General features: G+C 44.2%; 1 protein-coding gene across 2 annotated transcripts in view; it reads right to left on the bottom strand.

Annotated features, from left to right (window-relative positions):
- Positions 1 to 24,166, bottom strand: part of PAK2 (p21 (RAC1) activated kinase 2) — a 51,165-nt gene that overhangs the window by 4,680 nt on the left and 22,319 nt on the right. For both annotated transcript variants that reach the window (XM_068163945.1, XM_068163944.1), the window contains 13 exons: positions 20,826 to 21,036; positions 14,055 to 14,155; positions 13,396 to 13,546; positions 12,462 to 12,493; positions 12,000 to 12,107; positions 10,925 to 11,057; positions 9,963 to 10,026; positions 9,265 to 9,313; positions 7,612 to 7,724; positions 7,015 to 7,132; positions 4,448 to 4,547; positions 1,705 to 1,901; positions 535 to 672 (listed from right to left, as the gene is read on the bottom strand). In XM_068163945.1, coding sequence (XP_068020046.1) covers positions 535 to 672; positions 1,705 to 1,901; positions 4,448 to 4,547; positions 7,015 to 7,132; positions 7,612 to 7,724; positions 9,265 to 9,313; positions 9,963 to 10,026; positions 10,925 to 11,057; positions 12,000 to 12,107; positions 12,462 to 12,493; positions 13,396 to 13,546; positions 14,055 to 14,155; positions 20,826 to 21,012 — 1,491 coding nt within the window. In that variant the 5' untranslated portion in view covers positions 21,013 to 21,036. The remainder of the gene's footprint in view (positions 1 to 534; positions 673 to 1,704; positions 1,902 to 4,447; positions 4,548 to 7,014; positions 7,133 to 7,611; positions 7,725 to 9,264; positions 9,314 to 9,962; positions 10,027 to 10,924; positions 11,058 to 11,999; positions 12,108 to 12,461; positions 12,494 to 13,395; positions 13,547 to 14,054; positions 14,156 to 20,825; positions 21,037 to 24,166) is intronic.

Below are 24,166 nucleotides of genomic sequence, written 5' to 3'. Positions count from 1 at the left end.
AGATATGAAAAGCAATGCACTGCTATCAATGCCCAGTTCCTGAAGGGATGACCCAGAGCACCTCAAGCCTGGTTAGGTGTTTAAGAAGAGACTGGATGAGACACTTGGTGCCAAAGTTTAGTTGATGAGATGGTGTTGGGTGATGGGTTGGACTTGATGATCTCAAAGGTCTTTTCCAACCTGGTTAATTCTATTCTATTCTCATTCTTCCTCCACATCCCAAAAGAGCCTAGGGCTTTCCTTTTCCAATAACTCACTACAAAGATTTTCTGCTCAACTATCTTCTTTGGCTCTATTACACTAAGTTCAGGAAGTGCTAGATGGTTTAGCAGTAGAATGAGGGCACAGATTACTGATGGAAAGACTTCAGTGTACATACTACAATCTTTGATAACTGTAGCTCCTACCAGCTGCTCTCCACTCAAGTCCTCAGAAGACAACAGAAAAACGGAGGGCACCAGTCTACAGTGTGGTTTTATCATAGGCTGACCTTAACTGTGGCATCTGTGCCTCTGAGAAGCAGCAGACTCTCACCTGCAGCAATTCTTTGGCTGATCCTCTTTTCTCCACATCCATCTCCAAACATCGGTTCAAGAAATCCCGGAATATTGGGGACAGTTTCTCAGGGTTCTGCAGCTCTGGTGTGCCATTAGTTGCTATCAAATACAAAGCCTGCAAAATAAGAAACGTTGTATAACCAAGCCAAACCTTTAAAAGACGCCAAACTGACCTGCCTAGCAGCGATCCCTTAGTCTGGAGGAGACAGGGTTTTGCGTCCTACTTCCCCTCTCCCTGAGGAGATGAACGACTGTAAACATGCCACAATTCTAGGCAGTCATAACCTATCCTGGCTAGTAGTAACACAACATGCAAAATCTTTTGTCAAGGGGTATCTTGGCAAAGAAAAGAGCAGATTCTGACACAAGCAGCATTTCCCATAACTTAATAGATTCACTCTGTCACAGAAGACTGAAAGTCCAATGTTTTAGCTACAAGCAGGTACTCATCTTCTAAACAAACAAAAGCAATCAGGATAGGGCTGACTGCAAAGTCAAAGCAGCTGCCTTTTTGGAGAGATTTTCTTGCACTGCTGAAACTTGTTAGGTTTTTTGTTTTGTTTAATTTAATTCATAAGGAGGACATGGAACTGCTGGAGTGGGTCCAGAGGAAGCCATGAAGATGATCAGGCGGCTGGAGCACCTCCCCTATGGGGACAGGCTGGGAGGAGTTGGGGCTGTTCAGCCTGGAAAAGGGAAGGCTCCAGGGAGACCTTAGAGCAGCCTTCCAGTACATGAAGGAGGCTACAAGAAAGCTGGAGAGGGACTTTTTACAAGGACTTGTAGGGATAGGATGAAGGGACATGGACTGAAGCTTGAGGATGGCAACTTTAGACTGAGTATTAGGAAGAAATTCTTTCCAGTGAGGTGGTCAGACACTGGAACAGGCTGCACACAGAGGTCACGAATGTGCCTTTTCTGGAGGTGTTCAAGTCCAAGTTGGACAGGGCCTTGAGCAACCTGGTCTAATGGAAGAAGTCCCTGCCCATAGCAGGGTGGTGGAAACTAGATGACCTTCAAGGTCCCCTCCAACCCAAACCACTCTATGATCTTCTTTTTAATGCTCTGCACTATTAAAGAAACATGACTGCAAACATTCACATGGTAAAGAGCTGCACACAGTTCTAGCCACATCTGGGATCCTTACCCTCAGGGGGTTTTCATTGAGGTACGGGGGCTCGCCTTCCACCATCTCAATAGCCATGATGCCCAGAGACCAGATATCCACTTTAGGGCCATATGCTTTCCTCGTGACCACTTCAGGAGCCATCCAGTAGGGAGTTCCAACCATAGTGCTGCGCTTGCTCTGCTCTGGGGTGATCTGAGCACAGAAACCAAAGTCGGCTGCAGGACAACAGAATTTTGAAGAGTTAAATCGATGCGTCCCAAGTAAGTGGGCTTCCTAGAAGACATCTCTATTACTACACAAAGTCTACTCCTTTGCACTTCAGATGGGCTAGCAAGGGATGTATCCTTGTATTTTTTTCCTCCCCCAGCACATACTCCAGATTAGAAACTCCACAATGTGCATGAGAGATTCAAAACCTGAAGGTGTTTAAGCAGGGCAGGATTCCGTGGAACGAAGGTAAGACCTTTTGTCCTCTAGAACAGGGACAGAAAACTATTGCTTTGTAAAAAGAACAGCATTTTGCCCATCCTTCCTCCAAGAATCATAGCCTGGGAACAGCCAAAAAAATAAACTGGGAAAGAAAAATCAAGCAGAACACAGAAGGGAAATGTTCTGTGGTATGTTATACGGGCTGAAGTAGGGAAAAATATGAATCCACAAACCATGGACTCTGCCCTGCTAAACAGATTTTATTTGTGCAGCTATTGAGTTCAACATTCCACAGCAATTTGGCCATCACAATAGAGGTACTACAGCTGTCAGGTACTACAGAGACATGGAAACAAGGCTTCGGGTAAGTGAAGTGCTACCCCACTCAGAAGAAGAAACCTAGACAAACAAACCTTTCCACAAGGCAACTACCAAAGAGAACAACCACACTCAAGAAAACAAGAAAAGTCACCTATTCCTATAGCCTTCAGGTGCAGCAGCAAAGCATGTCCCATCATGTTACTTTATCCAGCTGCAGCACTCCCACTTCCCAGGCATGTAAAGCATCAATAAGAACAGAGTTAAGCCAGGAGACAGATATTACCTTATCATTGACACTATGTTTGAGAGAGAGAGAAAGAGAGAGAGAGAGAGTTTAAAATTTTGGGTTGATTTTGAAAGTGTTATGCCAAGCAGTGCTAACAAGAGTCATGAAAGTGCTACGTTGTACCAAGAGGACCATTTAACAAGGAACTACCCAACCTTGACTGTCAAAAACGCTGCTTCAAAAAAAATGGAAACAAAAAACCAAACCAAACCTGGGGGCATCACCGAGTTCCTCACCAGCACTTCTTGGCCTATATCAAGTGTCAGACTCAAAGCACAGCTTATTTTAATGAACACAGCAGAGAAGCAGCAGCAGATGACTCCTGACCCACCAACAAGGCCTTCAGCCTCATGCCACCAGCAAGGAGAGAAGAGACAGGAAAGATGCAGAACTCAGTTTCACCAACCAGTAAGCAGTGTGTTTAAGGTCCGCAGTGGTGACAGGCAGAGTGGTATCTCTTACTTCTATCACCAGACTCACCCAGAGAAGGGGAAGAACTTGAAAAGAAGGTGGCACTTCCCTCTCCAGCCTAAAGCAACTGCTAGAAGCTCTGCAATCACCCAGCCTAGTCTCAAAGCTGATGACAATGCCTCCTCTTCACACACAACATTTAACAGCTGACTCCTGGTTTTGTCCTGTCTCTCCTCCCTCCTCATCTTCCCCCAGTCTCCTGAGGCAGATGTTTCTTTACAAAGGCTGCTAACCCTCTCCTTTTGCCACTCTGCTTTGCTAGCTCTTAGATTTTTGAGTTTTCTCAACTAGGTCTTCTCAGCCACATCCAGTACTGTAACTGTTCACTTATCTTCAGCCTCTGAATCTACAGCTTGTGCACACACAAATCACACCTTCAAAAATAAAGCCTCCTGTGCAAGCATCTAACAATGCTGGTAAGCAAATCAGGTTAGATGATGATCATCTTTCTTTACACTCCACCTCATAAATAAGGAGACTGCAAACCATCTAGATTAAGGAATATTGCTGAGAAATTTTCTCATAGCTTTTCAAATTCCTAAGCAGCTGTAAAACCATTAACCCTTTGGTTGCTTTATGCTTTGCACATCCCTACATACCATGCTCCTCACTCTCAACAGTGGTTTCACTTTTTGTTATTGCCACACACATTTACACACACACCAGAAGCTGACTTACTCTAACCCAAGTCCATGTGTGCATAACAATTACCTGAAAAGCAAGTAGTTTCTTTTGTCATTTCATTATGACAGTAATGAAAGTGTTACACTTTCAGTCCAAGCAAAGGAGACCCCAGTATAGGTGCAACACAAGACTAGACTGCAATATAAATGGTTAACAGTGTAAAATTTTCTTGCTAGTGACCTTCTAATGGAAAGGGCAAAACATTAAAAGCAAGTCATGGCAATCTGAAGAGACTAACAAAGCAACTGCAGTTAGCTGCAACTTTTCTCTCGCAATCATTCTCATCTTTGCTTCACTGTATGGTGCCAGTTACTTCGTATTTACCAACACATTCATGTGGCAACAGGTTTGCTTCAACATCCTTCCAGGCTAACAAGTTCAGAGCCTTAATCTTAGGGCTCTCAGGATTTCAATACCTGCTACCTGCAAGTTCCACATTCTACAGCAGAAGGAATGCTAGCACTCATTGCCAACAAAAGTTTACCTCAAATTGCCCTGCCAACTCTCCTCCCGATTTACACTCTCTCAGTCAGGGAAAGCAGAACACTGAAGTAATTCTCTGGTACTCACTTAGTTTAACTGATCCATCCATGCCTAACAGCACATTGTCACTCTTGATGTCCCGGTGGATGACCTGGTTGGCATGTAGGAACTCGAGCGCTTGCAAGCACTGGATAGGAGAAAAAGAATTAAGATATTCAGTGTATGGAAGTATAATTTGTGCAAGTGAACACGAATTCCAAAGCAATCCTTACACCCTCAGGCAGTGCTGGGAGCAAACACATAGCAGGTGCTATTTAAAATAACCGACAGAGGGAGCTCTTCTGCTAAAAAAAAAATACTCTCCAGATCTCATCCGATCAAAAATAATTGAACCATGGAGTTTCTCTGCTGTCTTAATAAAACCACAAATTGGAACTCTTCACCCAGTCATCACTCAAGAGGCTCTCAAAAATCCCAGGTGCTAATTTGGTACATCCTACACATTCTGCAGAGGAACTATAAAGGATTAAGTGAGGGCTTTTTAGCCTGAAGTCTCACCGAGTGAGACACGCATGCAGTTTCTCCTACAGTTGAAGGCTGAGACATCTTCATTATGAAAAGTCACCAATATTGTTTTTCCATTGGTTCTAGGTTAAAAACTCTTCTGCCTAAAAACATAATGGAATTTACTTTTGCTATTTGAGAATAAAAGGCAAGAAAATTTGTAAGATTCTTCTCTTTTCATATAAGCAGAACATTTACCATTTGCAGTTTGGTGTGGGTGAGGACTCTAGGTTTTTTGTGTCTTCATTTGCTTTAGCTAAGTAGCCCTGCTACAGAATGAAGCATCTCTAACATGCTGGGCAGCAGAGTTGATGAGTACACTAGTTCAGAGTCAGATGTTTTCCTCAGAAAAGCTAATTACAGTAAAGTTGTCTTCTTCCAGCTCCAGTTTCTCTGGAAACAATTACCTGTCCATGCACATTAGTGGAGAAAGTCTGCTTTCTCTCTCCTCCCTTTGAGTAAGTCATCAAAAGCAGATGTCATGCTGATGTAGACAAACGGGGCTTTGAAAAGCCCAAGTTCCTCCTCTGGCAGGTAATACAATTGCCTCTCCTTTTGCCACAATAAATCAAGCCTGAGCTGGATGAACACAGGAGGTTCCACCTCAACATGAGGAGACATTCTTTATGATGAGGGTGACCGAGCCTTGGAACAGGCTGCCCAGAGGGGATGTGGAGTCTCCTTTTCTGGAGACATTAAAAACCCATCTGGGTGCATTCCTGTGTGACCTGCCCTAGGTGATCCTGCTTTGGCAGGAGGGTTGGACTCACTTCCAACCCTCAATGTTCTGTGATTCTGGCACTCTAAGGGCACAAACCACTGATAAGATGGGACATCAGCTATTTCTAATTCTTCCATTTGAAACCTTACTGCAATCTTACAATCATTCCAACCACAATCTTACGGATAATTATTTTTCTGAGATATCCATAAAGAAAGCTTAATTGTCCCAGACCTGCAAATCTCTCACAGTGTGAAAACAACTAAAATGAGCAAAGGACAGCCTGCAGCAAGTTCATCTTTGTGTTAGCACATCTATCTTAGAAGTAGTCCTTAGAAGTAGTCACATTCTAAGCAAACACAGCTCCCTTTCTTCCTTCTGGAAAACACTCTGAAGCTTTCAGGCTCTTTTCTTTTAAACCATGTTCATGTCTCTACTTTCTGCGGTACGTCAGTACGGTTCCTTTCGGTGCCTTTGAATATGCTTCATTAGTCAAAGTTAAAAAGGCATTCCTTAAGCTGCTAGACTTCTTTGTGGCTCCTCCTTGATCTTTGGCTCACATTGTTAGTATCTTTCTGTTAACACTGCCAGTAGCCCAGGTTAAAACAAAACAAACAAAAATATCTAAACCTTGATTTGCTCCATCACCTAACAGTCCCAAACATCCAGCTGTAAAGCTGTGATAGCTCTCTTGTGTTGCAGCCTGAGTTACATTTATTTTGTTATTTTCTGTAATTGTCATAGTCATTTCTGCTCTCAGTATCATTCATTCTTCCCAACTCAATGGCTCCAACAGCCATTGCTGTCAGTAGTCCTAATCTATGTGAACCATACAAACGAGGCTGGTGAGAGGCCTCGAGCACAAGCCCTGTGAGGAGAGGCTGAAGGAGCTGGGGTTGTTAAGCCTGGAGAAGAGGAGGCTCAGGGGAGACCTAATTGCTGTCTACAACTACCTGAAGGGAGGTTGTAGACAGAAGGGGGTTGGTCTCTTCTCCCAGGCAACCAGAACAAGAGGACACAGTCTCAAGCTGCACCAGGGGAAGTTTAGACTCAAAGTGAGGAGAAAGCTCTTCACAGAGAGAGTTGTTCGCCTTTGGAATGTGCTGCCCAGGGAGGTGGTGGAGTCACCATCCCTGGAGATGTTCTAGAGGGGATTGGACGTGGCACTTGGTGCCATGGTCTAGTAGGCATGAGGTCTTGGGTGATGGGTTGAACTTTATGATCTTTGAGGTCTTTTCCAACCTTATTGATTCTATTCTATTCTAGGGGAATAGAATCAGAATTGCTTTGGTTGGAACAGACCTCTAATATCATCAAGTCCAACCATCAGTACACTTTCATTCCTCTACCCATCAACTACAATACCCACCTCTCTGCAAACAGCAGCAATCTGTGCTTCATCCATACATGTTTCTGTGACCACATCTGTTAGTGAGCCTCCAGCTAGGTACTCCATCACCACAAACAGTTCATCTCCTACGAGGTAACTAAAACAGAAAACAAAAAGCGCGCCTGTTTGCCATCAAGAGATTTAGAACTGAAAAATGACTGATAAGAGCTGATCAGAGAAAGGATTCATAAGTATCTCAAGACAAACATTAAGGAAAGTAAATCTCTGGAAGGTGGCCTGAAATGCAGGTGCTGACAGTAAAAGCTGTCTGCTTCTTCCTACAAATGAGCAGGGTAAAAGTCAACATATCACATGCATAGCACAAACATTGCTCCAGCTGTGCTCTTGCCCACTTGACCTCCAACTACTGCACTCATGACAGCAGAAGCCTTCTTACTGAATCATCACGACCCTTCCCTCTAATGGATAGCTGGTTTGGGGTTTTTTTCAGATGTTATTCTAAATACAGTCTCATTTGCTTATACATCTCTTAGGTACAGGTTTGTGTAAGTATATCAAGTTACAACCTCTTGAAACTCTTGAGGATGAAGGAATCAGCCAGCGGTCTACATTTACCTGTCCAGGAAGTTGACTATGTTTGGGTTCTTTAGCTCCTTCATTACCAAGATCTCATTAATAATCAACTCTTTCTTGGGCTGTTTCTGCAGGTTTATCTGTTTAATAGCAACCTGAATAGGGCAAAACAGAACAGCAATCACTCAGACCTGAGTACCAAAACCTTTCAGTCATTAACAAAGTGAAAACTCAGAAGAAATTCTGTAACAGGATTAAAGAAGTTTAGCACAGCCTGCATCTGGCAGGTAATTTATTTATTAGCATACAACTTAAGAATGCAACTTGATGAGCAGACAGCTTGCATTCATAGCCACCACCACTCTCTTGAAGCTTAAAAGGTCTACAAACACTAACAAAGGCCAGAAGAGGCAGTAAAGGAGACACTCAAGAGATAAAAAGATACTTGCCCAATTTCCTACCAACAGGCCTGAAGCAGAAGAGAATCATGTAGAAATTAAGAGGGAAAGTAACAGCCTTCCAATGCCAGGCAAAGCTCTTCCTTTTCCTATATTCTGACCAAATTAGTGTTTGGGTACATGGAACACTGGAAGGCAGAAGGAATTCCTCTCAAAAAGATTGAGCCAATTAACTGTATCAGAGGGAGAAGGGAAGATAAAGACCTGTCTTGTCCAAGAAATAAGTTAATCAGGACAAGCATTCCAGACTAAAATGGGGAATTATCCCAGTTATATTAGCTACAATGCTTTGAGGAGACAGTTCAGAGTTGCACAAGAGAACCTACCCAAGAATGAAAATAATCTTGTAGAAAAGACTGGTACCATAATGCCAAGGGCATTACAAGAAGAAAACTTGTGGCACAGAATCACAAAACAACTAAAATTGGAGGGGACCTCTGCAAGTCTAATCCCTTGCTTAAAGTACAGCAAATAGAGCAAGTGGCTAACAGTCTTGTGCAACCGAGTTTTGAACAGAGATCTCAATAAGCAGATATTCCGCAAACTCTGTGAGCTCCTGTCCAATGTTTGATCATCCTGACTGTGAGGGGAAATTAAATACATTCTAACATCTAACCAGAATTTCCCTAATGACAATTGTTGTCCTTTACCTCTTGTCATTGTGCAGTTTTAAAAGGAGTCTAGCTCCATATTCTCTACACCTTCCCATTAGGGCACAGAAAACAGCAATACATTCCTCCTTTGATCTTCTCTTTCACCATTGAACAAACCCAATTCTACCCACATACTTTAAGCACTGAGGAAGCCAGAGAACTGCATCCATTTAATGCCAGAAGACTGCAAGTAACCAACTCCTAGCCCCACTGCCTCTGCTGAGACAAGTCTAGATAACAAAGTGCGTGAAACCCAAACAAAACATTGTTTCTGCAAAGGCAGGGCATCATTGCCTGCAGTTCTTGAATGATAAACTGCTTTCAAATCCCGTTTCTGCAACACCTCACTCCCTCTGCTTTTCACTGAAAAGACAAGGCTATTTTTAGCTTCCATCATCTGATTACCCTAGAACAAGGCACACACTGTTACAACTAAGTGACTACGATAAACATTCCTTCTGAGACGTGATAGCGGAGATGGGAGCCACAGAAATTTAGTCAAATCACTTCAGCCATCTACAGAAGGACAACCATACAGGGGGGAGGAAAAAAAATAAGAAAATCATTGAACACTGCAATCCTACCTCCTGCCCTGTTGCCACATCAATAGCTGTGAACACTGTACCTGAAGCCCTGCAAAGAAAAAGAAAAACGTTGCAGCCAGTTGCATCTCCAGGTAGAACAAACGTTGACATGAACAGACAAATCACACACACACATACACAACTGTGTCAGCTTCTGATGTTGCAAAAGCCACATCCAAAAGAAGGCTGCTAAAAAGCAGTGGCATCATAGAAATGCAGTCACTTCACACACAAACTGAGTGGAAACACACTCTCTTCTGACACCAGCTATGCCCCTGGCATTCAGGATGCCTAAGCCCCTAGGAACTTGTGCGGCTCTCCATGATCAGATCAGCTGGGCAGCCCTTTCTGTAGCAAGTATTACTTTTGATTTTCCTCCAGGGGAAGCCTGCCCACAAACATACCCAGACTTTTTTCAAAAGTACACAGTAGGAGTTAGGTACACAGAAAGCTCTCAGGCTATTCAGCAGTCATAGCACCAAACAGATGAACACCCAGAGAAGTCACAGACTTAAAGTCACATTAAAAGGCAACTCAACATTTCCAACACAGTGTAAAGTCTTCACCATTTCTCTATCCCTGCTTGGTACAGCTAGCATTTCTGCCTGCTTCAGTGAGTGGTGGCTACATGGCATTATGAGAGAAAATGGCTTTTAACACTGAGTCACTGGCAGTAAGAGTCGGAGATGAACACTCACCCCTGCCCGATTTTCTCGTATCTAGTGTATTTTTTCTTGGGATCTCCTATGCTCACAATAGTGCCTAGAAAAAAGAAGTAAAAACAAACACAACCAAAAAGTACACTGTTCCCTTTTAGTAAGGCTGACCTGGCCAAGACACCCCCAAGAGTGGGTCAGCTCAGGTGCAGTGGCTGACGCACAAATGGCCAAAGCTTTCTGATTCAGTGCCAGTGGCAAACAGCTCCATTCAGACAATCATTATGCTCGGTTATACTCTTAAGACAGATCATGCTATTCCCCCTAGTATCTCAATTTAACCATAGAACTTGTGTGGCAAAACCCAGCCTGAGGTTATGACAAATCCATTAACTAAGCCTAGTCCAGAAACTAGGTAATCCTTGACTTAAGCACAGGAACATTGATATAGTGAAAAATTATTTTCAAGATGATTATGGAACAAGCGACAGAAGAAACTATTTTGTGTTCATTATAGTATCAGTCAGAGTTGGAAGGGACCACAAGGATCATCTAGTTCCAACCCCCCTGCCATGGGCAGGGACACCCCACACTAGATCAGGCTGGACAGAGCCTCATCCAGCCTGGTCTTAAACACCTCCAGTGATAGGGCCTCAACCACCTCCCTGGACAACCCATTCCAGGGCTTCACCACTCTCACGGTGAAGAACTTCCTCCTCACGTCCAGCCTGAATCTCCCCACCTCCTGTTCTTGTGGTTGTATTAAACACATTAGCACAACTGAACTTCAATCCACAACAACTGTCCTACAATTTTCTTTAACCCAAAAGCACACAAATAGGCAGAGCTGCTGAATGCGGCTCTTGGCTGCTGTGCGAGACAAACGATCAAGCCCAGTATTGACACAAGCCTTGCACACAAAAAAAATAAGGATGAGGGTATAAACTTAATATTCCTCCCCCAGTTTCAAAGTTGTGGTTTATCTGAAATATAAAGACACCTACGTAGTTTTTCCATGATCTCTTCATCTGACATTTTGGTCTTCTTTTTCTGCTTATCGCCGGATTTTGTCACGCTGTCAACAGAAGTGTCGCCGGATGGTGCCGGGATGGGGTCAATTACAGACCGGGTATAAATCTGTTAAGAGAGAGCATTTACCTGAGCATCTTCTTTGCAATCATGGACATTGTTGAAAACAACCACAGCTCATCAAAGACCCCCTAAGTAAGATTTTAACCTAACAAGGTGGAGGTAGAGATTAGACCTGAGAAATAAGAAAGTCCACGAAGTCAAGATGCTGGCAACCTTACTGACCTCCAACAGAAAGAACCAGGCACCTCCTAAGGAGTGGATGCTGGTTTAACTCTGCCTTCCACTGACAGATCTTCTGTGGATTTTCTACCTGCTTATTCTTTATAAACCACACCAGTCAACAGAACAGGAATCACTATTTAACAGCAAAATCAGCTACTACTAAGATGTAGAGGAAAGATTCATGCTTCTCCTCCTGTGTCCATCAAGTTCAACAAGGTTGTCCTCCCCCTCTATTCAGCCCTGACAAGACCCCATCTGGAACACCGTGCCCAGTTCTGGGCTCCCCAGTTGAAGAGAGACAGGAGTCTACTGAAGAGAGTGCAATGGAGACTCTAAGGATGATTGCAAGACTTGAACATCTCTCCTATGAAGAAAGGCTGAGAGACCTGGGGCTGTTTACTCTGGAGAAGGCTGAGAGGGGATCTTATCAATGCCTGTAAGTATCTGAGGGGTGGTTGTCAATAGGAAGGGGCCAGTTCCTGCACTGAAAAAACCCTCCTTCCTTTCATGTTGGGTTGGATAGGAGTAACTGGATACCTTCAACACAAGGCAACAAACTAACCAGCATTGATTTTAGGACTTCTAATCCAATATCCAGAAATCAGGCATTTTCTTAGCAAACTCAAATATAAACCAGAATGTTTCCCTAAAAATTTCTAACAGCTCAGGTCACAAATATAAAGTATTGCTAGAAAACAGAAGCAGAAGTTGTTCTGCAATATTGTGAGATGCAGCTCCTGCCCTGTGAAGGTAAAAGCTCCTCACCGATTTCGTGTGGTCTGGCCGCGGAGCAATAACAGGAGGAGGAGCCTCTTCATCATCGTCATCATCATCTACCACAGCTGTTGATGGCTCTGAACCTTTGGCATTTGTCTACATTTTTAACAAAATTTAAAAAAATAAGTAAATAAGCAAAGTTGTCTTTCCCAGAGTGTTATATATTTGCTGCCTTTTTTTTGCACCCCCACATGAAGAATTCTTACTGATGGCAAAAGAAAAGGATAGGTTGGGTGGTTTACGTGTCCATTGCATTACAAGACCAAATTACTATTGCTTCAGTGAAATCTTTTCTACTGACTCCTAAATTTATGGTTTTATTCCACAAAAAAAAAATCCCATTTTGTTGTGGTTTTGTTCTTTTCACTGCAGGATTCAGCATGACACCAATACAGAAGACCTGAATTTGTATCTACCTAAGAAAATACAATGAGCAGCAAAGAGACTCACCGTCGGTGTTCCTGAAGGGAAGCCATCTTTCTCTGAATAGGACAAATAGCAGAACATACAAAATCATCAGAAAAGGAATTAAAACCTGACCTTTATACAGTAAAAGAACACAACTTCAGAGATTTAATTCATTTCCCACAGAACAAAATTTCCTGGCCACAAGTGAGAGAAACCAGTGTTGCACTTTAAGAACATGCAAAAGGCAACTGCAGGTTTCTAAACTCCTCCCCTAAGGGTAGGCAAACCCATCTCCCAACTTGTTCTTCACCCCACCTGAGCACCCACATACAGCTTCCCAAGTGGAGCATTGCTCCACACATTTCCATGTTCTGCCTTACTGAGCTGTGCTATCAGGATCAAAGGGGGATTTCTGCTCCCTTAGCAGTATCATGAATCGAGGCTGAGAACACTACAAAGACTTGTCATTAAGCTATCTTCAGAAATAACTTGGAGGAAAACTAAGTCAAACTGCATCTGTTTGTAGGACAGTCATTCTCTCAGCCCCTTGTCATAGTTTCCAATGCAGGAGGAGCTACAGATTATTTTGCCTTTTTTTTGATGTCACCACATGGTGACATCAAGTTCACAGGTAGCTGTTTCAGCCACAGACACAAGGAAGAAGGTCCCCAGCATAAAACCAATTAATCACAGTCTCAGAGCCCCAGCTTTATAAACACAGCCCACTAAAGTGAATTTTGGCTGCTATTTTGAACTATCCAGTTCCATTTCTTCCTCTCTCCACTCAGAACAGGAAGTTAACTGGACAACATCAGCTTCCAGTAAGTTGAAAATTCATCTTCAAATACTTATTCCTCACTGAACACAGAAGTTCGCTCTTTCAAGCACGTAAATCTGATTTATTACTCTCAGAGACAGGAAGACTGTTCTAAATGCCAAACTCCTCTTCAATGCCTTGCACACACTTGGATCTTACCTGGAGCAGAAAAACTCAGATACTTCTGTTTTGCTGTGTCTTTGGAGTCGTAGAATTTCAGCACATCTAGTACTGCCTGGGGGTTTTTCTTCTGTTCTAGCTTCGTGATGTTTGATGTCTGAAGCAATCGAGCCCATTGCTCTGGCATTCCCTGAATAAAACAGGCTACTTAATGCATCCTTCTAGTATCTTAAAGTTGGTTGTTTTTTTTTAAAGCTGAACAAATTTCTTTCCTCTGTATAAAGCATAACTTGCATAGCCTTTAACATATAAACAAGCAGAACGGGGTTTTCATGGCGAGGCATATGTCTGTGGTGACACAACACAAATCACTAAACCCACATGACACCAGCTCTTTTGGGTGCATTAAGCCAAATGTGAAGAATGGGAAAACAAAACCATCCAGCAGAACCAGTGTTGCCCATTAATGAAAGTAAACTGAAGAGGGTTTCTCAAAGGAGGCTTTTACCAAGTGACACAAAGCAGCAGATCTGACATTTACACTGAAGAGTATGGACAGGTCACAGTCTCATTTACTCATATGCTGTACAAACACACAGCAAAACTATTTCTTTGATAAAGACAAAGACCAACTTGCAGTTTATTACAAAACATTGCAAAGGCTTGGCTCCAGCACTGCCCCACAGCTCCTCACTTACAGTGAACTCTCCGGTAACAGCATCAAAGCCAACATGGATGGTATGCTCAAAGTCGGAGGGGGGAGAGATTTCTGGCCTTTCCTTTTCCTTCTTCTTGCTTCCTGAAAAGAAGACATTCCAAGATCTACTGAGCAAAGATTTAAAGTCCTATTGTCTCCATCTAACACAATCAATCCAAGCATTACAATGGTTCAGATGACTGTAAACATCACTGGATGGAGATGTTCAGCTATGCAGCACAGTAACTGGAGATTTTCAAACGTCACTTAGGAACCCTTCAAATCATTTACACTATGGCAGCAAGAGTAAGAGATGAAGAGCACCAGAGTGCAAGGAGCCCTGGTGATCACATGAAATTTACACATATGAAATGTTTAGAATGCAAAAAAAAAAAAAGACACTTCAATATGGATGAAGGACACCACCAAAGACAGCTTCAGCTCAACCTCAAGTTCACCCTAAAGACAGCTACAACTCAGCTGCCTCACTACTTCAAGGTAATTAATGCAAATTCCTCTGATTAAGATTAAAAGTTTAGAGCCTCAGAGCAATTATCTAATTTAAACTAAAATGGGGGCATAAAAAAAAAGCAAGCCTAATAAGTACCAGAAGCAGGAACAGCTAATGAGCAGGGCCATGTGCACAATCCAAACTAGATTCAATTCAATGTATAAGATGTTTTCTAATGCCTAAGGCTTGAGGGGTTTTGTTGTTTCAGGGTTTTTTTGGTGGGTTAGGGTTTTTGTTGTTGCTGTTTGGGTTTCAGTGCATTGGTTGGTTTGGGTTTTGTGTTGTGTTCTTTTCTTAGTTGCTCTCTGACAAAGAAAAAATAAATAGAAGTGGAAGACAATTTGTAGTTAAATCTAAATATAAAAATGCACCATTCTGTTCCCTTTACTAAGGAAATGTCTGAAGTGAAGCTGAAAGCTGCTCAGGGGTACCTCTGGGGGAGGATGACACTAGTGCAGTGAGCTCACTGTTCCTGCACCAGTTAATTGTGTTGAGCTTGACACTGAAACAGATTGCCCAGGGAGGTTTGTGGATGATTTCTCCCTGGCAGTGTTCATGGCCAGGCTGGTTGAGGCCTTGAGCAACCTGTCTAGTGGAAGGTGCCCACAGCAGGGAGGTTGGAACTAGATGATCTTTAAGGTTCCTTCCAACCCAACCCATTCTATGAATCTATGAAAGGTTTCAGGAATCTGTTTTCTTGTCCTTGCAAAAAAGACTAAGCCCTGCTTGCTTCCCCTGCCAGACCAGTGGACTATAACCACTGCTTGCTCTTCAGGCAGAAAGATGATGCTCAAAGCTCCACCTCATGGCCCTCTGATTAACAGGCAGAGAGAGGCCTGGCAGTGAGCTGCAGAGCATGTCTGACCTGCTACCAAGCCAAGTGCACGTGTAATCCTGGGAATGCTTGGGGGCTCACAGAGCACACAGCTGAATCAGCTGCTTTTCCTGGTGCGCATGAAGCCAACAAGAATGCCAAAGCACTCACGGCCACAAAGGAAAGCAGCACACCATTTTGCAGTCTGACTTGATTACCATTTTATGTTTGCATGTTAGGGAAGGGAAGAAGGGGGTTTAATTCATCTTAGAAAATAAAATAAAAATGTGGTTTCAGTACAGTGAAAGAGCAGCTAAATCAGCGCTCATTGCTACATGGTAAAAAGTTACTGAACATGAGGGCAAGGACAGATTGGGCTGCTCAGAGCCAGAGAATTCATCTGAAATCCCCTCACTGGCAAGAGAGGAAGGACAGTTTGCTGAGGACAATACTTACAAATGAAAAGCCATGTGGGCTGCCTCCAGCTGAACAATGCAGTGGAAAGACATGGCTATTATAAACAGGATATCTTTAATATGGCTGCACAGGTCAGAGCCAAAAAGCAAATGGCCTGTCAGATGTTCCCATTAACGTTGTTCAGTCACAGGACAGGAGAAACTTGGCTTATGTAATAACCTTTAAGGAAAGTACTGCCTCTTCCCAATCTCTTGCAGATGTTTATGTGAAAGCAAATACAAAAAATTGTATTTCTCTGGAAAGTTCATGTTCAGGAGCACTTGATGTGTAGGGAACAGAAGCTGGTGCTCAAACCTGTCAGCTTGTGCTGCACAAATAAACCCACACCTTTGAAAAATACACAGATCTTAGCAGACTAGGCAAAATAATCTCTCCTCTGCCCACAGCCACGGCAGAGCAGCACTTCAAACAAACTCAAGCAGTGAGCTCCAGTCAGAGGCAAGTCCTGTGAGTCATGTGTTGGCAGGACACAGTAGAGGTGTTGCAAATAAGGCCACTGTGAGGCCACACTGCTTTCCAATCTCTGAGCAGGTTTGCAACACTCTTCTGTATTTAACTGGGAATCCCTCTGGTAAAAGGCAACAGTCATTTCAAACAGCAGGTGACTCAATGAAATGGTCCCTTGGTGCTGCAGAGCAGTAGCATACAGTCCTCCTGCTCCCAGAAAGAAGACACAGGTTCCTTCAGAAGGATTGGTAGAGAATTGCTGTGATTAAGACACTGGGTCCCTATCAACCCAATGCAACCTGTCAGTCTGTTAAAGAATGTGCCTCAAATGCAATTGGGTTGTTCTCTTTCCAAATGAAGGCACAGGCACTCAGTAAAGCATCACAGATTCACAAATTGCATCGGGTTTGAAGGCACCCTCAAAGGTCATCTTCTCCAACCCCCCTGCAGCCAGCAGGGACACCTCCAACTAGAACAGCCTGCCCAGGGCCACATCAAGTCTGGACTTGAATGTCTCCAGGGATGGGGCCTCAACCACATTCCTGGGCAGCCTGTTCCAGTATTTTACCACTCTCACAGTAAAGAACTTCCTCCTGAAATCCAACCTAAATCCACCCTGCTCCAGTTCCAAATCACTGCTCCTCATCCTATCACCACAGGCCCTTCTAAACAGAGTCCCCCCAACCTCCTTGTACCCTTCAGATACTATAAGGTCTCCCTGGAGCCTTCTCTTCTGCTGGCTGAACAGCCCCAGTTCTTTCAGCCTGTCTTCATGGGAGAGGTGCTCCAGCCCTCTGATCATCTGTGTGGCCCTCCTCTGGACCTGCTCCAGCAGACCACATCCCAAAGGTACTTCATATGCCCTCCTACATTGCAACCCAACCTCAGTACACAAAGCAAGAAACAGCCATTTCTGAGCAGCCTGCTCTGAGCAGGCAGGCAACTCCAGATGGTACACTTGAAGTCTGAGCTGCAGCTGAAACCACACTGAAATCTGTCCTGAGCATGCCACATGCACAATCCTAGGTCCTGGGCAATGACCCACAGCACCTCCTTTAATAAACTCTGCCCAAAGACAAACATTTCTTGGTTTAGAGGACTATTTTAAAGCTTTCCAAAAACACATGCAGGTTCATTTCACTTCCAAAGTCTAGCCAAGGAAATTCATAGCAATTAAGTACTCTAGTAAAAAGATGGCCAATTAAGTACTCTAGTAAAAAGATGGCTATCACTTCACTTATTCTAAACAATGAGCTGGGGGGGAAAAAAACCTCCATGACTAGGCTATTTAATAACTCCTTCAGACTCTTAGGATTATTTCAGCACAGAACTAGCTCAGACTTGTGGCAGAAACTCTGCATCTGCTTAACCTCACCTGCAGCGAGTCCCCCAAAGCACACAGCTTCCCCAGCACCATCTCCTGAGCTACAGAAACCTCCAGAGACACCCAGGGTGGGGGCAGAGCTGTGGCAATAGATATGATTAAGCTGGTCAGGAAGGACCTTGCAAAATCATATGGGCAGAGATCTGCACAACAAAGCCAAACACTATCCAGTGCCAGGTCTGTTTGCAGTGATCTTGTACATCTCCTGGTAAGCAATTCCTTCCATTTTCTACAAGAAGAATTTACCTTTTTTGTTTGTTACATTTTCCACTGGCTGGAGAAACTGTTTCCAGGAAAAATTCCCAAGAAGTTTCTTTTTGATAGGAAAACCCCTTCTATTTCCATGGAAAAAAAAAATCTGCCCTAGGTTGACAAGAGTATTTTGCATATAGCCCCAATATAGTCCCAGGGGAGACCTACTGTCTACAGTACCTGAAGGGTACTGTCTACAACTGTCTACAGCTATCTGAAGGGAGGTTGTAGCCTGGTGGGGGTTGGTCTCTTCTCCCAGCACCAGAACAAGAGGACACAGTCTCAAGCTGCACCAGGGGAGGTTTAGGCTGGATGTTAGGAAGAGGTTCTTCATAGAAAGAGTGACTGGCCATTGGAATGGGCTGCCCAGGAAGGTGGTGGAGTCACCATCACTGGAGGTGTTTAGGGAGGAGACTGGATGGGGCACTTGGTGCCATGGTTTAATGCATCAGATGGTGTTGGACGATAGGTTGAACTCGATCTCAAAGGTCCTTTCCAACCTGGTTAATTCTATTCTAATGTATTTTTAAAAATCCCATCAGGAATGAGGATTTGTGCAAAGCTTCCCAGCAGCAAAGCAAGTATTTAGGCACACCAGAAACACCCTTTCAGTCATGCAAAGGAGCAAACCAACCAACACCTGACTATTGTTTCAGTGCCAGAAAGTCGGTGTGTCCATTGAGTCTCTGCTCACATGTGACAGCCAGTTTTGCACTGAGGGCCAAAAAGCATTTGTTTGGATGTTTACATTATCCTTCTCATCCAGTTGAGAAGCCTTGGCTCTTTTCCCCCCAAATTAAAAAGATAAAAATACAGCTTTCAGATCATCTCTTTAAGACAGGTAACTCAACTGCAATTTTTCCTAACCACATTATCCTGCCAGGCAGTAAACCCACCTGCTTTTTTTTTTTCCCCAGAAGGACATAACTTTAAATACTTTTAGCACTTAGAAAACATAAATGTACACCATTTTCTCCAAATGTCCTTTCCTCAGCAGTAATTATTTCCTTCCATTTTCAGTTTGCATCACTAAACACCAGTAGGTATGCAAACACAATGCTGTCCATATTAATTGCCATAAATTTGGTCCCCATCTGTATGGGACCCCAGAGCCATTACAGAGGAGCCAACACAACTTCAGACAAATCTTTGACCACCCCCCTAGCCATTTCAGCAGTGAACAAACCCTCTGTCAAGATGGAAAGAGGAAACATGCAATGAGAAGAGTCAAGGGACTACAAAATGTCATAAAGCACTCCAGCTGCATTGCACCCACTTGCATGTATCATTTGTTTCACAACACAAGCAAGTCTTCCAAAGCACTACTAACTTAGAGCAAGGAAAACCTTCCTCCACGTGGGGTTTATGTTCTACTTCACTACATGTGCCTGCAAAAAGGATGACAAATGCTCTAATAAATGAGCAATGCCTGTGGCACAACATCTCATTGACAGCACCAGATTCATCACCTTCACCAACCTCAGAGACCTGGAGTCTCTCTCTTGAGGTGCCACCAGCAACCTGTTAACAGCTTCTCACATTCTGCTCACCTCTTTAAAGCTTAGGCATGTCAGTTAAAAAAAAGACCACCACTTCTATCTCTGTAATGCAGCCACAGACAGCTATTTCACAACAAGTGACCTGCTGAGGGACTGCTCACATAGCCGAGCAAGAGTAAAAACCAGCCCCGGGGAAAATACTTAGCTAAGGAAATAAGCAACCAAAGGAACAAAGTCTCTTGAAACAGCCAAAGCAGTGTTGGCATGACTGAACCAGTCCTGTCCAGCAGAGCAGCAAAAAGGCACAGGAAGCCAGTAGCAGAACTAGAAGACATCAAGAGCAATAGGGTCCTCCCTTTGTGCATATTAACACTAGTCACAGAATTGTGCAGTTAGAAAGAATTAATTCTTCTCAGATCTCCTTCATGCACACTGTGCCCTCCCCTCTATTTCATTACAACTTTTTTCCCCCTCTTCAAAGTTACCTGCACCCAATTCTGGTGTCCCCATCATAAGAAGGACACAGAGCTGCCAGAGCAAATCCAGAGGAGGATCACAAAGATGATCCAAGGGCTGGAACACCACTGCTATAAGAACAGGCTGAAGAAGCTGGGGTTGTTCAGCCTAGAGGAGTCTCTGGTGGGACTTTACAGCTGCCTTTCCGTATCTGAAGGGATGCTACATGAAGGCTGGAGAGGGACTTTGCATAAGGGTGTCTAGAAATAGGACAAGGGGGAATGGTTTTGAGCTGAGGTAGAGAAGGTTTAGACTGGATCTTAGGAAGAAGTTCTTCAGTACAAGAGTGCTGAGACTCTGGAATAGGCTGCCCAGGGAAGTTGTGGATGCCTCCTCCCTGGGAGTGTTCAAGGCCAGGTTGGATGAGGCCTTGAGCAACCTGGTCTTGTGGGAGGTGTCTCTGCCCAGAGCGAGGAGATCGGAGTAGATGATGCCTGAGGTCCCTTTCAACCTAAGCCTATGACAATTCTGTGATGATGAAGGTACACATAAATGGTCATCAGCATGAAGTAACTTCAAAACAGCTGGATGCTCAGTTCAAACTGGATATCCACATTTAACATGGTAGGGGAGGTAACAGCCAGGAATCACAGTATTAAGCTTGCTTGGGAATGCATGATGTTAAACTGGGCAGCAAACGTGAGCAGCAATAGGTGGTGGCTTTTCTCAGTGAGCTGTTTAATTTTTCTTACTTAGCATTTTATCTTCAAACATCCCAGTGCAAACATCTCAGGTCACTGAACACACCTCATTTCCCACCACTTCCTCCAATCCCCTACTCGGGTAGGCTGAACACGAACGTCTAAAGCACTACCAAAAACCTACAAGAACAGGAATGTCAGTGGTGACCTTGGGAAACAGAAGCCTCTCACCTTTCTCAGTGCCAGAGAACATGCAGATGATTTTATTCCGAGATTTTCTCTCTTCTGGTACAGAGGGCAGGGGTTTCAAGCTGTGGTTGGCAGACAACTGGTCTTTGCCCCCCGAGCCGATGATAACGCTGTTCATCCGGACAGGAGGAGCTGGTGGCTTGTCTTCCAGTTCTCCGTTGTCAAACATGGTTCTCAACAGCTAGTGAAAGCACTGAAACAAAAACACTTGTTTTAAGGCAGGAAGGGAGCATAGAATACATAAATGCAGCATTTCTTTTGTTGGCCAGAGAAAGCAGGTGTGAATTCAACTCTAAGGAACTTGGCCAGCACCACACTGGCAGACACTGATGCCTCTGCCAAAGGAAGCAAGTCCCTTCCTGACTCCCACTTACAGGCCACCCATTGATTTGTGCCAGCAGCAGCACTTGTGGGATGGAATGACAAACTTCTCCAGTGAAAAAAAATAAGCCAGTCAAAAAGAGCAGTCAGTTACAATGTGGAGCAATTCCCACACTAGCTCACTACCTGTTCACACAAAGGTTGTGTAGGTGATAAGGACAGCACGCTTCAGGGCATGGCTATATCATCATTGAGCTGAAACAGCTCCATGCTCTAGAGTCAAACACCTTTAAAAGCCTTATGTGCTGTCCTTGTCATTTACCAGACAAAAATCTTTGGGAGAAAAGAACACCTTATGTTTGTAAGGCACAATTCAGCACACTGTCCACGTGAAGTCATATTAAGAATCTCTCTACTCCACTTATGCAGCCTGTATTAAAGAGCATGGGACTAAGATCCACCTGATACATTCCACTTCCCAACAAGGACTTGCACTGCTTCATCACTTTGTGCCACATTCTCTCTGTTTGTAAAGAGAATATATACCATCATCACAAACTTAGGAATACAGAATCCTTTCTCTTGGAAAAGGCCTCTAAGAGAACTGAGTCCAACCAGCATCTAATTCTGCCAAGTCTGGTGCTAAACCATGTCCCCCAGCAATACATTGCTGCCTCTCGGAAACACCTTCACGGATGCAGATTCAACCACCTCCCTGGGAAGCGTGTTCCAGTGTTTGAGAACCCTTTCAGGAAAGAAGTTTCTTCTAACATCCAACCTAGACCTCCCTGGTGGAACTTGAGGCTATTTCCACTCGTTCTATCACTTGTTATTAAGGAGAAAAGATCAACACCCACCTTGCTCCAACCTCCCTTCAGGAGATTGTATAGCTGAGTGCAATCTTCCCTGGCCCTCTTCTCCAGGCTGAAAAACCCCAGTCCCCTCTGCTGCTCCTCACCACACATGTTCTCCAGACCCTTCACCAGCTTCATTGCCCTTCTCTGGACATGCTCCACCACCTAAACATCCTTCTTGAAGTGAGGGCCCAAAAACTGAACCCAGTGCTCAAGGTGTGGCCTCACCAGTGCTGAGCAGAGGGGGACTGAACAACACGAGCAAGATCACAAAGAGCTCCTAAAGGTAAAACCACAACACAATAAAAGATCTACATGACACATTCCACATTCAAGAAAATATGTAGCAGCCCTTCCTCCCTCATAATATTCTGGATACTCCTCTCTGATCCCCAAGAAACAGGGAGCCTCTCTGCAACAGAACAAAGAAAGATTTAGAGGAATTACCTCTTGATGAGAGGTATGCCACTCATTCCTCCTTAGGCTCAAATGAGGGGCTACCTCTTTGGAAAAGGAGACAACACATCTCCCCTGTGCTCATCTCCTCTTCTCGTGGCAGTTTAGCAAATTAATGGCCTCTTGATGTCTACCAGCTGCCCATCATAGTCCCAAAGAGTGACTCAGTCCCAGCCACACCACCGGGCAATCGTTACCAGTGCCATTCAAAGGAGTCCCAGTTATCACAGCTCATGTCCAAAGCACACATAACTGTGCTATGCGGTGCCAGGGCACCACATATGGATCCTGCACAGTATAGGCTGAGCAGCAGAACTGAAAATGTCACCTGCCAATCCCCAGCAACTCAGTGGGTGAGTGAATATTGTCAAATCTCAGAGAAGGAAAACAAATCTGGCAAGCAGCCTGAACTCAGGCAGCACGAGAGCAGGCTGTTTTAGCACAGAACGTTAGGGGACCTCAAAAGATTATCAAGCCCAAAACCCCTGCCACAGCAGGATCACCTAGGGCATGCCACACAGGAATACATCCAGGAGGGGTCTGAATGTCTCCAGAGAAGGACACTCCACAACTTCTCTGGGTAACTTGTTCCAAAGTTCTATCACCCTCACAGTGAAAAAGTTTTTCCTTCTGTTCCTGTGGAACCTCTTCTGCTCCAGCTTGCACCCACTGCCCCTTGTCCTACCACTGAACATCAGTGAGCAGAGCCTGGCTCTGTCCTCCCACCACTCACTCTTCACATGTTTAAATACATGAATGAGGTCACCCCTCAGTCTCCTCTTCTTCAAGCTGAGAGACCCAGCTCCCTCAGCCTTTCCTCAAGAAGGAGATGTTCCCTTCCCTTCAGCATCTTTGTGGTTCTGTGCTGGACTCTTTCAAGCAGCTCCCTGAGGTCCTTCTTGAAGTGAGGAGCCCAGAACTGGACACAATATTCCAGTTGTGACCTCACTGCATATTGTGAAGCTCAAGACAGGTCCAGATTGCCACTATAAATGCCTATGAAAGCATGTCATTTTTGTACAAATGCTTTCAGAGGCACAAGCAACACCAAACAAAGGTCTGGCAGTGCAAGTAAAAACCAGACACATGCTGATTGCCCCAAGGGCAGGCACTAGCTGTCAAAGCTATGCAACACCCATGGAGATAAGCCTGCCTTCGAGCTCTCTGCCTGATGATGGAGCAATAAATGCACCTGCAACACCTGAACATGTCTGCAGGGATGCAGTTCTTAATCAGACTGCAGTTCCCACCCTCCAACACTCTTCCAAAAAGCACTTACCAATTGCTCTTTCAGATGCTGCAGTTTATCTACAGGACCTTCTGTATTTCACAGTACTTCCACTGCAGTGTGGAGGGAAAAATTAACCTCCCTGCAATCTAACAGCAGGTCTGAGCAGCCTTCCCCCAGGGAGTTCAATTCCAAGTACTTCCCTAGCAACACATATTGTTTGCATCAAAGATGTGCCACTAATTTGAGACATACAGCTTTCTGGTCTGAACCACCAGACCTGATACTTGGTATTCAAGAGACCTCTTGAACTGGAGCCTGGAGCGATGGCAGCACAGGGGACCCTTACACTAATCAAATCTCAGGAAAGAGTAGAATGTCAAGTCCTTAGCTATTTGGATGAGGTCATTCAAAAGAAAGCACACCTCCTTCTGAACAAAGAAATACAATGAGATGGCTAAGCG

The sequence above is a fragment of the Melanerpes formicivorus genome, unplaced genomic scaffold, assembly GCF_026170545.1.
Source record: "Melanerpes formicivorus ecotype bairdi unplaced genomic scaffold, bMelFor1.0.p_v2 SCAF_76, whole genome shotgun sequence".
Lineage (NCBI taxonomy): Eukaryota > Metazoa > Chordata > Aves > Piciformes > Picidae > Melanerpes > Melanerpes formicivorus.
This window is presented reverse-complemented; position numbering and strand designations above follow the sequence as displayed.